This window comes from Oryzias melastigma, linkage group LG19 (assembly GCF_002922805.2).
Source record: "Oryzias melastigma strain HK-1 linkage group LG19, ASM292280v2, whole genome shotgun sequence".
Classification (NCBI taxonomy): domain Eukaryota; kingdom Metazoa; phylum Chordata; class Actinopteri; order Beloniformes; family Adrianichthyidae; genus Oryzias; species Oryzias melastigma.
Window position 1 is genome coordinate 16,984,277 of NC_050530.1, and position 15,915 is coordinate 17,000,191.

At 38.7% G+C, this 15,915-nt stretch overlaps 1 protein-coding gene across 2 annotated transcripts in view; it reads left to right on the forward strand.

Moving 5' to 3' along the window:
• The first annotated feature begins 3,940 nt into the window (after positions 1-3,940).
• arhgap23b (Rho GTPase activating protein 23b) overlaps positions 3,941-15,915 on the forward strand; it is a 42,948-nt gene continuing 30,973 nt past the window's right edge. The window contains exon 1 of one of the 2 annotated variants that reach the window (XM_024263401.2): positions 3,941-4,216. In XM_024263401.2, the coding sequence (XP_024119169.1) occupies positions 4,208-4,216 (9 nt within the window). In that variant the 5' untranslated portion in view covers positions 3,941-4,207. Of the gene's footprint in view, positions 4,217-12,076; positions 12,297-15,915 lie in introns of those variants that run through there. The other variant, XM_024263398.2, reaches the window with a different exon arrangement.

Genomic DNA, 15,915 nt, shown 5'->3' on the forward strand with positions numbered 1-15,915 from the left:
TCTTCTTCTTCACTTTCTTCTGTTCCACCAGATTGAAATTCAGGTTCTCCTTTGTTGGATTTAGCCTTTTTTGTTTCTGATTCCTCTGGTTCTGTCTGTTCTGTATCACTTTGAGTATCGGATGCTGCAGCCTCCTCGATGCTGTCCTCACTCATCTGTGTCTCCTCTGGCTCTCCGTCACTACCTTGCTCCTCCTCCTGGTTGCTAGTTTCCCCTTCTGTTGCCTCCACTGAGCTTTCTGGATCACTTTCCAGCTGGTCCTCCTCACTTTCTGCCCCTCTACTCTTAGTTTTCATCCTTTGTTTACGATCAGGTGTTTTTGCTGAGCATTTGCTCCTCTTCTTCATCATATTCTGACTTTGCTCCTTGCTCTGAGGCTGTGAGCTCCGGTTCTTCCCCTTTACTGTCGGTTTTTGCTTTTCTTGCAGTTCCAAATCTTTCTTTTTGCTTTCATCCACCCTACTTTTACTTTTCATCTTACTGCTCTTCCCTTCATCGTTTCTTTTGTTTTTGGCCATCGATGAGTGACCCATCTTTTTTTGTTGCTCGTCAGGGATTTGAGAAGATGGTTTGGAGCTTCTCTTTTCACATTTTTCTGCCGATTTTCTTTTGGGTTCAGCCTTCTGCTTTGAGACATTTCCTTTACCTTGAGACTTCAATGGTGGCATGACAGACAGTTATTTAAAGTTTAAATGACCTAAGTGAGCAAAAAACATATCAAATGTTATTATTATTATTATTATTATTATTATTATTATTATTTTGGAGCTACAATCAGAAAATGAAGGGATTAATGATGCATGCTTTTATGACCAAGTTAAAAAAATGAAACAGCAGGGTGATATTTTCAGTAAATCCTCATGAATACAAACTCAAGTACACGTAAAAATAAAGCAGCTTTTAAAGGCATCGCATAATTTCATTGTGAGGTCAGGAATCCTCTATGTGCTTCACTAAAAACCCTCTTCCTGTCCTGCTGTAACTAAACAAACTTTATCTGCAGGTTAGATCGAAATGGCACTGAAAGGTTATCTCCAGAACTGCGTGATCAAGCACCTCCGTCCTGGGGGCAAATTAGTGAGAGTTCGTTTCAATGTAATGTAGCTTACCAAGCTTCTCAGGTGAAACCCAGACAAGGTTGGGGGCCGCAAAGAGCTTCAGCTTGTCTTCACGCGCTCATGTCACTGACACAAACATGCACCTCAGCTCATGAGAACTGTAAAACACCAACCCACCAATATCCCACCCACCAACATCGTGGTTATGCAAAACCCTCATGACAGAAGCTTCAATAACAGTGCAGGTGAGCCGGGGAGGCAAACACAAAGTAGTTGATGAATTATTCAGCTTCATGTTGCTGATCCTGGAGCCCCGCTGCCTTTCATATGGTCAGCTCCTGGACGCTACAGGAAAGGCGAGAAGAGTCATTAACAGTAACCGCTGATGTTGAGGACAGGAAGAAAAAACCAAGAAAAGCAGAGTTAATTACACAAGTGCACCTTAGAAGATCCTCGGGTCTAACATGAAGTGGACCGAACATCTCCACAGGGAGGGCGCCAAAGACATCCAGACCTGCACGTCTGTTTGTAGGATTCAAAATAAGTCAGGTGTTTTAGGGTGGTCTGTGTGAGAATTTATCTAAAGAAACACATTTTCTTATTCCGTTAAAACTGACAGCCAGCACTTCATGTTCAGTGGCTGTGTTACTCACAAGGTGGCGCTCTTGACCAAATCTTATAAATATATATACATTAACTAAATAATATATATATGCATGTGCAATTATTTGTTTAAAAAAACACTAATGTGCCCTTCTTAAGTATGTTTGCATTTATAGTTTTTATGAATAGAAACGTGCCTCCAAACTTTGTGTCAGTGTCCTAAACACCAGATGGAGACATTTAGTTTCAAGAAACATTCTTCCTCTTTAGACTAGTCATATCCTGAACTTTGGCACCCTCTACCAGATACAGCGTTTTCCTGCATCCAGTTTTAAAGGTTAAAGAAACATTTTTGTTGATTGAGATGAACCATTAAAGCAAATATTCGGGGTCAGTAGGAAAGATCAAATTCCAGCTTGAGCTTGAGTCAGCTGGGAGGGTTTGAAAGGAGAAACTCTGTTCATTGCTGGTGCTGGGGAGTTTCCACACATACAGCTTGTGGAAACACCACAGGATGTCCTTTTCCTCATTCCTACGGAAACAATGAGTCTGAATCCCAGAGGTTGTTTTTTTTTTTTTTTTAGCGTTCAACTTTGGAGGTGTCTAAGGCACAAGATGGCAAACTGTGGATCTGAAAAAATCTGAAGCTTTTTTTTTTATTTCAGTCATCTCACCTCTCTGATGGAAACATTCTCAATAAGTAAAGGGTTGATACTTCCATTTCTATTTATCCATCCATGTGTCTTGAAGTTATTGTCTTTTCTTCTTTTTATTAGAAGTAGATTCATCTGCCAACTTAGACAACATTTCAAGACAAAAAGTCCCAATGCCATGGCTCCACTTCAAGTCGTCGTCTTCATAAATTAAAGTCTTCATCAGCTTATTTATTCAAACTTCCATTTATATTTTGGGTTCTCCATAAGTCCTTTACCCCACCAGGCATTGCTATAATTCCTTTTGCAGAACCATATACAGGGTTTTTGGGGGAGAAGCAAACAAAAAAACAAGGTTAGCAACAACAGCAGACACACAGGAGTACAACTCTGTATCATAGAACAGTAGTCTAGGTCTTTAGCAGCATAACTATCACCGTTGATCTATAGTAAAAGTCTTTCTAGTGGTCTTTGTTTATAATTACCCAGACTCTAGAAGTTCTGTTTTGTTTTCTAGGACATCATTTCTGCAGAGCAACAGTGGTTCATTAGAAATTCACCTGAGTTGTGGGTGGGACCACTAGTGCAGAGCAATTCCCCTCCCCCTCCACACTGCTGAGAGCTCTCTGTTTACATGATCTCCCACGCTTTCAACCCCTCACACCGCTAAACTAACATTAGCTGTGCAATAAAAGTGGTGAACAATATTAGAGCGTACAGTTTTGATCCAGATGCTAGCTCAGACAAGGAGAAGACGTATACTAGGCATGTCCAAAGTCTGGCCCGCGTTAAATTTCTACTGACCCATAAAGTCTTGACATAAATCAATATTAGGCTGCCCCTGTTGTTTTTCAAGAACTGTGATTTTGGGATTAGGATTGGCTGATTTACATTGTAAGTAGTGACAAACCTGCGGCAACATTCTAGTCTTCAAATCAGAGATTCACAGGAATTTTGGTAGACATGTATTTAAATTGATTTCTGTTCCCCGTGACAAAATTAAAAGTATCTCTAAAAAATATATATATATATATATTTAATAGGCAAATAATGCTAATATAAGGATGCAGGCCCATGTTTTCACTTCACCATATCTGGCCCTCTTTGCAAAAAGTTTGGACATCCCTTATGTGTAGTCGTCTTCAAGTCGGAATGAAGCGAGTGGTGTATTTTCTATGTCACAAATACAATATTTTACAAATAACATTTTTGTCCGGTCATGATTCACAATGATTTGAAAAAAGCAATACTCAGAAATTACATTTTAAGCATATTTTTCTTTAGATATGCCTCTTATCTTTAGAAAAATGCCACAAAAACATGCTAAAAGCACAAAAGTGGGTCCAATTAAATAGAAAAATGACAATAGTTTTTTTAAAAAGTTGCTTCAGTGTTCTGTGTTGTGTCATCTACTATAAGAGGTTCTTTACTGCTTCATGGTGTGTGACGCTCCTGGTGACGCAGATGAAGGAGTATGACAGCAGCCGGGGGAATCCTACAGCTTTAACGGGTCACATGGTGCACACAGACTCTGATCCCTCCCCCCTCCCCCTCCGCCTCACTAATGCCATGTGTAGAAGCTGGCAGTGGTGGGGGCTTAGGAGGAGGAGCCAATACAGAGTGGTGTAGGAGTAAAGCCTGCAGCTGAGACAGCACGGTGGAGAGCAGCAGTGGGGGGGACAACACGATCCTGTCATGAAGGTTCCCCCATCAGAGAAAACAAGAGGAGGATTTCTGTCAAGCTGAGGAGGACATGCGTCACCGAGCGGAGAGGGAAGTTAGAGAGAAGCCCACAACGACCTGCGATGAGGTGGACGTGAAGGAGGCCAACTTCATCCGGACAACAGAGATTTGTGGAACAATGCTGAGGACCAGAGGGTCTTCCTGAACACCATGAAGCAGGTACGCATCAAAGAAAGCTTCAGAAGATCCTCTGAAGAACTTCTCATATATGACTCATTTATGCTCCTTTGTCATAACTGTCAAACTACAGACACATAGCTGGAGTGACCCTCAGAGAAGGGGTCAACACTTTTCTGAAACCTGTTGAACTTGAATAAACCAAGAGAGAATGTCCCATCAGCCAGCAGACTTACTTTGTCTATGGGTCTAAATGTGTTCATTATTTTAGTAATTGGATAAATTCAGGAGAAAATAAAGCGGTGGAGTACAGACAGGACAACTGGACAGGTTCAGGTTCTTTAGAACCAACAAAAATCTCCATCTGCCTGGTAAACAAGTGCAGCCATTTTTACAAATCAATGTGTGACGAAGTTGTCCTATGATGCAGCAGGAAATGATGTAACATAGGGGCAAAGCCTTGTATTATTACAGTGGTGTGATGAGAGGAACTCCATGTGTAACAACAGAGACTCATAACACTGTTGTTTGTGTAACTGTGCTCACATTTAGATGTGTTATTGTTCTGGTGTCAGTGTTTGTAGTCTCATTTATAGCCAGAGGGGGGTGCTGTGTTACATTTCAAATGAAGATTGTGTTGTTGGAATCTGAAACAGATGTGTCTGTGTGTTAGCTGCACATCATGGAATACTTTTCGTTGCTCTTTTGCAATTGTAAAATGATGTCCTCACATGTAAAAATGTTTACATCTGGATCTTAGTGTTTAGACGCATCCAAACAACAGCAAAAGAAAGATAAATAATTAAAATATATATAATAACAGGAAAAAAATGCTAAGTTCAATTTTGTATTTCAGAGGAACTAAATTAAAACCAAAATTGTTTGGTTAAAAAGAAACCTAAACGACAGATAGAATTGATCTAAACATACTGACACAACTGGTTAAACTGTATAGTTAAATTGTCAATGATAAATTAGATGAACTTTCTAACATTTACCTTATTTATCAGTTTTCTTTCCACATTTCCATCGCAATTGTGGAATGTGTCAAAACACTTCCATCCCCGTTAAGATCAACCTAACCTCCAGCTCTGTCTCTCTGTGTCCAACTTTCTGTCCTCCATGTCCTCAGACGTCCTTTATTTGGACTTTACCACATCCATCTTCAACGTGTGCTTCCATCGGTTTTCTTCTGTCCTTATTTGTTGAGCTTTGCAGCTTAATGTTGATGAACTCGAGGAACAAAGAAAGTCACAGGAAAAAAAACTTTAGCTTTTTGGCTTATTAGAAACAAAATGTTACACAGTATTCTTCAGTAAAAAGCTCATAGCAACTCCAAACAATTCCATTATTTGGCTGAACAAAAAGAACAAAATTATTAGAAATTACGTGCAGTCTCAGTTAACATCAACATCTCTTGAGTCAGAGACAAAAAGTATAAATCAACTGTATTCCATACTTTTGAGGAAGAATGTTTTTGGCAGATAGTGACAATTCTTTAGGTATACAACAAAACCCATTCAATTTATAATAACACAACTTTACTAATAAAAAAAAGTTAGAATGCATTTTAGGAATCTACATGGTGGCAAATTCTGAGCAAAAAATATCTCCTGCAGCAGATCTGAAGGAGTTTGTGGTCTAGAGTGGATCTAGAGTGGACTCCCTCTCTGTACAGTCTCTAATGCTGCTACTGTAGAGTAATCTCAGGAATTTCTGCAGAATTAAGGACTCTGACTTGTACTGAACATCTATGATAATAAAAAGAAAGGGGAAGAGTACAGTCCCTTGTGGTACTTCTTTGCTGAGGTGATTGTGGAGGTGTTCATCTGTGTCTTGTAGAGTTGCTTCCACAGTAAAGAAGGCCAAAACAGATTTTTTCCCAGATGATAGTGGGTTTGTGATTAGTTGATCATGAATTTTTCACCCTGAGGTGACCCTGAAAAAAGTTTTTTTTCCTATTTACTCGACTGATCCAAAACGACTCTCCAGGCCTTTCCTGAATTGTAGTGCAGGAAGTCTGTGGTGGTTAAGTTTAGATGGGTCAGATCTTCTAAGGTACTGGAAAAAGCAGGATGTTTTCCATCCCAGTTCTCCTGTGGTGTTTGTGATAGAATTAATCAATGATGAAGGTTAAACAACATTTAAATCTGAATTTTTGATCAGAATTTTCAAAAGGTTTCGGTGAAAACCATGTAGTCATTTTTACTTGACATAAGCCGTCTTTAGATTATGACAGTTAAGGTTGTCTTCGTGTTTTTGATAAAGAAAGGTAATTGTTGTGTCATCAGATCAACTATCTACCAAAGACAAAGAGAAGGACTTGGTTTTACAGGAAGGAAAACTCATCACAAAAATAAATACTTTTTTAAACATTAACACTTTTATTGAAAACACAAATCTTAAAAAAAGGAAACCTTGTTCACATTGGATCATAAATGAAAACACAAAAGCTCTGAGCTGTTCCCACATCCGGCATCCAGTCAGCGTCCCAGATCCGGACCTGAGTCTTATCAGCAGCCTGCAGAGGACGAGGGGGGGAGGGGGGATTAACTGGGGGAGGGTGTCAAATTTAAGTGATAATTCCTTTTTGTATATTTCTATGGTTTGATGGAAGACAAATTTGTGTTGATATCAAGCTAATGAAGTGTATCACTGCAAAACACACTGTACTATGATACTTCAACATTTCTGGAGTTCTTCCATCCAAATAATGGAAAAACAGAATTTGAGCTGATGTCAAGAGTATAACTCAATGACCTTCAGTGCATACACAAGCATACATGTACATACACACACTGCATTTGTGCACACAAACACCACATATTCCACATCATAATACATATGCAAATATGCACACACACATGCATATGCATGGATGAAACTCCCCTGATGCAGATAATGTAGACAGGCAGATATATGCGTACACACACATTTATGCACACAAAGACGTTTTTTTTTTCCCCCACCCATTGGGGAAAATATACTTATAGTTCTTTTTTGTGCCTGTATGCATTATGTGTGAGGTTGTGGGGTGTGTAAGTGAATGGAGGAGATGAGGGTTAAGGGGCGGAATGGTTTTACCTTCTTTTCTCTATTTTTGGATTGTGTTGGTTGTTTTTAATTGCATAGAACTTTGAGCTGTGATGCATGAAACGTACTTTTTATAAATAAAGCTTAATTTGATTTGAAATGACGTGATTTCAACCTACAGATTTTGCACAAGACTATCAGCTTTAAGACAAAAAGCTTAAACTCTACATTAGATGATTGAAAAAATACATGTTATTTGTGGCTTGTGATGCTGCCTTTTTATCAGATTTGCTGTAACTTTAGCTTAATTTGATGAGCTTCCTTCAAGATAACTGTCAGGATCTTTATATTTGATCAGAAGCAGTAAGACAACTGTTATGTCTCTAGAGTAATGATAATGATGTGATTCTGTTTCTTAAAAAATAATCATTAGGAATCATCTGTAGGTTGTTCAAATGTAATGTCTCAAACATTGTGAGAAGGTTTCTGTGTTCCCCTAGAGCAGCGGTTGTCAAACATACGGCCCACCAGATGGTTTAATCCGGCCGAGTCATGAAGAGAAAAAATATAAGGTTGTTGAAAAAAAGCACGTTTCTTAACTCAAAGAACTTCCAGATTGTAAAAAACTGATCATGGAGGAGAAATGAATAACTGAGATTTGCGCCTGGACAGATTTTTATGTCACCAAGTCTTTAATATATCAGAATAGATCTGTGAAAGAAAAAGACTTACACCGCTTTGACATTCAACACCAAGTCTCTTCCAAATGTAGGTGTGGACGTGTGCTAGTATCAGCTAGAGCGACAGTCCAGTGTGAACACCTTAGGCTAAGTGTTAAAATGTAGTGATGTATTACGATTATTGATAGTTGTCCTCACTAAAGAACTGCCTCTTGAGCAGGAGGATAGAACTCACAAACCTTGGTGTTCAAAGTTTTGGACCATTAACAAGATTCCCTCAAGGATCCATCAGGTTGAAGGCATGGTCCCAAATGTGAACACAAAGCAAAGTTCAACTTTCTTCTTCAGCTCAACTCCAGAAAAATAGTTAAAGACTTCAGTGAGCAAAAGGAGATGCTCTATCGGAATAAAGCTGAAGCAAACTGAAGAGTTGGGGCTTATAATGTGATGCAGCAGCCACAGAGATGTGAGCAGTGGTGTGACGTCCTGCAGAAGATCAGAAGATCAGGTTTGGAGATGTGCACGAGTGATGCTGAGCTCTAAATCCAGCAGATTACGCCTGTTGTGTAATCCTGCATGTGCCCGTGCTTTCTGAGGCCAAGGCGTGTGAGCGGTCGGCATTACCGTGAAGGATCGAGAGTGGAGAAGGTTTGCTGGGATCAGACCTGATGTCAAACCTTAAAGAAAGAAGAGAGGAGCTGTTTTTTTCTATGTTAGATTATAACCTCAGATACATTTATCAAGTTCTATTTACACTTTTTGTTAAACAGGAAACCATGAGATTTAAAAAAAAAAGAAAGAATTGATTCAAAATAACTATTGTAATAATAATTTACTGATGTTTCCCTTAAGTCTGCAAAGATCATTAACCTCTAAAGCAACCGTTGTGACCACAGCATCATTGTGCAGCCAATCACCCCAACCATAGAGTATTCTTGGACTCTGTGAGGTAATCAGGCCATAGCGAGGACCAGGGTCACTTCTTCCATCAGCGTGGATCACGTGCACGGCTCATGTGCAGGCTTCAAGCGCTCCTATAAAGTTTTGCTGAACTTCAATTCCTCCTGTGATCTGATGCTGATGTGAGGAGGCTGAGCTGCAGCGCTGAGCCTCTGCAAAGCGGCCAGATTCTAATTTGACAATCAGTGATCTGGTCAGCAAAGCCCATCCTGCTCCCATCCCCTCTGTTCATATGCAGCAGGAGGTCAGCTCGCCCCCTGGTGGCCCCCAGCATCGCTGCATGTTCAATCTGAGCTTCACGGAGGATTAGTCAGATTGAGCTAAATCTCTGCTCCGCGCTGTAAATAGACAGATGGGCCCCCCACCCCCTCCAACAAGAGCACACATTAGCCTCTCTGTTGCCATGCCAGATCCCACCTCTGATGTTTCAGAACTTCTTTCTTTGGTCATCTCTTTTATAGATTTTTTTTTTAACAGTGCAAAAATGAACTGTGAACTCGGTTGTGTCATCACACAGTCAGGTGTCACCACTGAGATGATCCGAGAGGATCAGGCTAGCAGTGATGGGATGCTGGGTCACACGTCCCCACCTCCTGCTCAAAGGGAGGGAGACCTTTTCAACCTCAGATTAGAGCTTCATATCCCCCCGAAATGCTGATAAGCACTGCTTTCTAACCATAAATGCTAAGGCCTGAATGTGCGGGAGGGACGGGGTGAGGGTCTGTTGTTTACATAAAAGATCAGACAACAAAAGATCACAGAGCCTGTCTATTGGCAGATGACTCTTTAGTTTTGTTAGTGAACCCTTGAAAGATCTCTTTAGCATATACAGTAGATGCCATTAATATCGAACAGCAACAATGTTATAGCTGTGTGTAAATATTAGGGGTGTGTATTGAAAGAGTCTGGCGATATGATATGTATTCCGATACATGTCTCACGACAAAGAATATGACTTTAATTGAATCTACCTGAATTTTAATGTCGTTGAATGAATGAATGTTGTAATAAAATGGTAACATTAATTTCTATTTAATGATAACAGCATTAAGCACAGCGACTTTTTTCAAAACTAGAAAATAGTAAATCTGCAACTGAAATACAAATAATAATTCCCACTAAACAGAACAACAACATATGTCAGTTAAAGATTCCTACGCTTGTCCTGATGTATTTTTCCCTTATTAGTAGAATCATGATTTTCTAGGATTAGATTATTTTTTTTGTTTGTTTCTTTATTAAATCTTTAAAACAGAGTCAATTTCAGCACATTTTCTGATTGCATTTCTTATTTAACTTGTTACATTTAAACAGATTGTGAGCTTTTGCATTTTCAGCAAATCCCTTCAGCAGTTAAAGTCAACCGTCACTAAGTCACTATTTTCAGCAAAAAGCTTCAGCATCTTCAGCGACTACTTGCAGCACAAAGTATTCACACTAACATTATTGTTAGTGAAACTTTTCTAATTTAATCTTGTTTTAATACCAGGAACTAATAAAGGACAGAAGCTGCACAATTCATTGAAAGTTTAATAAACTATCATCTTTGATTTTAGTTAGTTTAAAGCTAACGATGGTTAAGATGCGTGCTTTATATCCTCTTTGCACATGACCCGATTAATCGACTAATTGGAAAAAATAAGCACATTTTTCATTGAAGCCTCTCTGAATCTAGAAGACTTGAGTCCAAACAGTAACTTCATACATTCTACTGATACACCTGGACAAGTAAATCAGTATTACCTATACAAACAAATCTTCAGAGCTTTCACTTTTGCCAGATCCATGAACAGGCAGCAGAGCCGAAACCAAGAAGATTGACTGAAGCACCAGAGCATTTCAAAATAAAAGATTGAAAACCAGTTTTTAAAGGTCTGGACTGTTGTGATGTGGCATTCCTGAGGTTGGCTTTATCTACTGGACTGAATCTAAAACATTGATATAGAAGAATTTACCAGCAATATTATCATCTGGTCATGATGCATAAACGATAAGAAATGAAGAAAAGACCCAAAGAGCTTCAGAGTTCGTCTGTGGCTCCAGAACTTCTGACACGTCAGAACTACAGTATAAAGAGGAATTCTGCACGTAATTTACCCCAAACCTCTAAAGATTCTTTCAAAGTTTTATTGTTTACTCCTCTAATGGTTTTAAAACTAATTTCCATCAAAACATGTGAAACAAAAGCAGAATTAAAAAGTAAAAACTCAAACATATTTGATTCTTTTGTTTTTGTACAGTCAATTTAATTTATAAGTCATCCGTTGGTTCATCATCTTTTAGTTGAAGATGTACTATTAGTTGTTAAAATAAAACCTGAATGGAATGAAGGTCCATGGTGACTCTTGCCTTTACCGTACAGCAGCTAGGATAGGCTCCAGCAACCCCATGACCCTGAAAGGGATTAAACAGGTTTGGAAGATTGATAGAAGGATAATCGGGTTCTTTCATTTTTACAGAAGTGACGTGTTGAAGAAGGTTGTCTTTCAATTTCATCATCATTAGCGGCCAAATTCAGCTTCCAGCATTCACACTAGCATTATCGCAGGTAATTCTATATATCTAGTTTTCATATATTTTTTCCCCCCAAAGCCCAGGAAGCCATTGTGCTCAACAGCGCCCCCTTCAGTTTTGAATGATAAAGCAGAAAACACCTCGGAATAAACCAAGACTATAATATAATATAAATAGAAAAACATTTTCTTGAAATTATTTTATTAGCTTGTCATGAATCAAGATTATTGTTAAGTTCTACATTTTATCTCAGTTAGAATAATATTACTTTAGTATTCCAGTCTGTGGGCAAGTACTGTTTTCTACTAAGATGTATTTAGTGTATTTAGTGTTTGACGTTAATGCTTAACTAATTTATCTTTTTATGTATCAAGTTTAAGTATCATTTTAATCAATAATTTTAGTCTAATTTATTTAAAAATTAAAACTTAATGAGCCAGAAAGAATTCATTTTGTTGAACTTTTTGTATCAACTTTGAATAAACAATGCTAAATCTATGTATTTTTTAAAATTTGCGTATAGTGTGAAGCAGGAGAAATACAAAGGAGCTGGAATGATTTTACTTTGTGTGTGTGGGTGTGGGTGTGTGTGTGTAAGGGCAGCTTTTTTATATTTTAAGCAAAAAATCAAATATATGACAGAAACTATCATGACATTTTTACTGTCATAAACACAGTGAGAATGTTGGCACAAAGTTCCAGCAGCTGAGCCCTCGGCGTTGGTCAGTAAACTGCTCAGATGAGGAGGAGGAAGGGTACCATGGGAGGAGTCCGGCGGGGTTTGGAGGGGCGAGCTCAGAGCGTGGCTCAGACGAGCGCTGCCTTGACAGTGACAGCAGCAGTTTGGGGTCGGTCCGTGAGAAAGAAGTGATTACTCCGAGGGGCTCATGAATGGAGTGACCTTCTGCCTCGTGGGGATCCCGCCGGAGCCTGAAGTAAGTGTTGGAGTAGAGATCGCTGATAGAGGGACTCAGAGTGATGGTTTCTGTTCTGTCATCTTTTATGTGAACTTCTAAACTATTCTTTGAGCACACTTTTACTGTTTCATTGTTTTAAAAGAACTCACAAAGATTGTGGTTGGTAGAACTGTAAAACATTTTTAACAAACCTAACTTAGGTGAACAATTTATTTGCTTGTAAAGTGTAAACTTAGCAAAATAACCAACCCATTCGTTTTAACCACCAAAATACGATGTTATTTGACAAAAAAAGAAGAAAAAAGTTCCTCTAGGATGTTAGCTTTATTGAATCCCATTCTTAAAAACAACCAAATAGTAGATTCATATTCACACATTCAATTACCCACATTCACACACATATTTACTGGCACAAAGCACACAAATAGTTCACACACAAACACATCCACTATATCGGTATTTACAAACACATTCACACACACATTGACACAATAATGGACACATTGGCACATACACAGGTTTAACATTCACACAAATATTCACACATTCACACACCAGTTTACAAACTAACACATTCAAATGAACCTCACAGATTCACACCCGCATACTTTAGCACATTCACACACCCACTGACTCACACAATGACACACACATTGACATTCACACACAGGTTTATACATTCACACAAATACTGACATTCAGACACCAGTTTACAAACTGGCACACCCATTAACACATTATAATGAACCTACACTCTTATAGATTCACACCCGCACACTTTAGCACACACATTGACAATTTCACGTTCACACACACACCCCCTCCCACAATGACACAAACATTGACACACTCTGATTCACACAAACGTTGGTACACACATTGACATTCACACACAGGTTTACACATTCGCACAAAGATTGACACATTCACACTCCAGTTTACACACTGACACACCCATTGAAAATTTCAAATGAACCTGCTCTCTTAGAGATTCACACCTGCACACCTTAATACACACATTGACACATTCACACACACCCATTGACTCACACACTGACACATACATTGACACATGCTGATTCATGCAAACATTGACACACACATTGACGTTCACACACAGGTTTACACACCCATTGACTCACACTTTGACATAAATGTACACATTCACGCACATGTTGACACATTGACATTCACACACATACACATTCCGACCCGCACATTCACACACATATTGACAATTATAGATTCACTTAAAAAAAAATCACTGAAACATTTTAGACACAAAAACGCACACACATTCACACACATTTATCAAAACCCTTTCACACACACAATGATGCATAACTCACAGCACAGTTGGTTTAGGAGGAGCTTTACCAGGATCATCGTTGATCCAGGGTTTCTCTTACACAGATCTTTGACACATATGTGGTTGTGTCGATCTTGTAGTTATAAGTTAACCACACCTCCCTCTGTGCTGCGGCTGTCCTGAGGTAAAGGTGTATTATTCCAAAACATCTTCATTAAAATCTTGATTATAGATGACATAATACAATTAACTCTAATTGAATATGGGGGTTCATGGAGCCCGTGGTAACCAAAATGTAGGAGACCAGGCTTGGTTGTGGAAATCTGAACAATTGATGAGTAAGAAAGAGAGAAGAACTAAGGGAGCAACAAAACAAAAGGGGGACAAAGTGACCCGATGATGCTGAAAACCAGACTGTAACCAGACAGTTTAGTGAAATGAAAACAACTGAAGATAACTATGAACACCAACATGGTGTGACTGTGACACTGGGACAAATTCAGACAGAACATGACCAAAACCAAGAAATATTATTAACAAAAAAGGGCTCAATTCTCTCAGGCTACTGTCTTCATATCTTTAAGTCTCATTTTAGGTCAAATCCATACAAAGGCTGCTTTTTGTGAACCTGAGATAGAGCTTTGAAGAAACACATTCCTGCAAAAAACTTGTTCTGCATGTCTGATTTACAGAAGAAAAAAATCCAAGTTATGAAGCCGCCATCGTTTATGCGCTGTAACTGCTGTGGAAACTGAACAACATTTTCTTTTTGCTTTTTCAGTGGGAATTTGGTGAAGATCATGAACAGAACTGAGCTGTTCAAAAAAGTTTGACAGAACTTCTTGAATCCAGAAAGAAGAGATGAAAAATCTTAACTTTTCAATATTCTTTTTCAGTGGATTATTTAGGATTCTCTTTACTATAGCGTTTGCAGCAGATCTAAGTTTTACTGTGGCTCAAGAACAGACTTTTTGGTTTCTGTTTGCTGTTACTGATTGTTAAAGAGGAATAAAGTTTTCTTAGTTTAGAGCAGGTTTGGATGATCTCGGTGATAGATTTCTTGACGATGGAATCATTACGTGAGAGGATTGCTGTCATCTTCATTATGATAAAGAGGTGCAGATTTGGTTTACCTGGAGCGGGACAGATGAGCTTGTCACAGTATTTTGATATATCTGTGCTTGTATGTGAAACTACAACGAAAGGAATCCAGGATTTGTCTCACGTGAGGTTCGAACTCACAGCTCTCACTCATCGGGATGTTTGGTGCGCAGAACAAAAAAGCTCTCTGTGATACAGACATACTTTTGTTTCACAGCTTCTGTTTATGCGGGGATGGTGGGAGGAGGTGAGGAGCAGAAGGGCTGGAATGTCTGAACTTCCAAACAACAGCACATGTTCAGTCAGGAACAGAAGCATCTTTTCTTCATTCATCCAGGATTCAGGCTGTTTGAGGCAGAACTGTTCTCCTGTAACAGAGCTGGAACTCACATCAAAGTGCGGTTTTGTTGTTTTCAGTCATTGCTTTAGAGCTGACACACGACTGACAGCTGTCACTGCATCCTCGACTGTCTCTTTATCTCATCGGTTCAGAAAAGGGTCTTCAGTGTTTGCAGAAATTAGTTATTAAGTCTGTCAGATGTTCTTATTTGGACCACAGCAGTGCTGGCTGCAAGTCACAACAGCAGCTGGATACCGTAGATGTTGTTGGTGTGGGGATGCTACGAGTTACAGCTTTCCTCAAAGCCCAGATAATCAGTTTATACTTTAGCAGAGAAATTAGCAAAAGTTACAATTAACTCTTAACGGCAGAAAAACAACAAAAAGACACTTTCCATACCTTTAAAATAAAATAAAATCGTTGATAATAAGTTAATTTGTGGGTTGGCTGGAAAGACAAAAAGGAAACTGTATGGGGTAAGATAGCTGTCAAAAAGAAATGTATTCATAAAGACAAAGTTGTGCACAAATTTATATTTTGTGCAGGAAAAAAATAGGAATACAACATTTAGTTTTACATTTAACATGTCTTTTTTGAATACGACTTTTCTTTGTTTTGAATACAAATTTCGTCTGTTATCAAACTATACATCGATTGATCAAACTGCGTATGTGTGTTCAAGTTTGTTTCAACCTTGAGAAATTTGTTTCCAAGACAAAGACAATTTGCAAACTAAATGTATTCATGTTTTTAATCTGCAAAGTTGTGCACAAAGTATAAATATGTGTACAAATTTGTAACTATGATTACCACTTTGTTTTAATGAATACGTTTGTAATTGACAGCTATCTTACCCCATAAAACTGGAAAATTTTCAAAATTTCAAC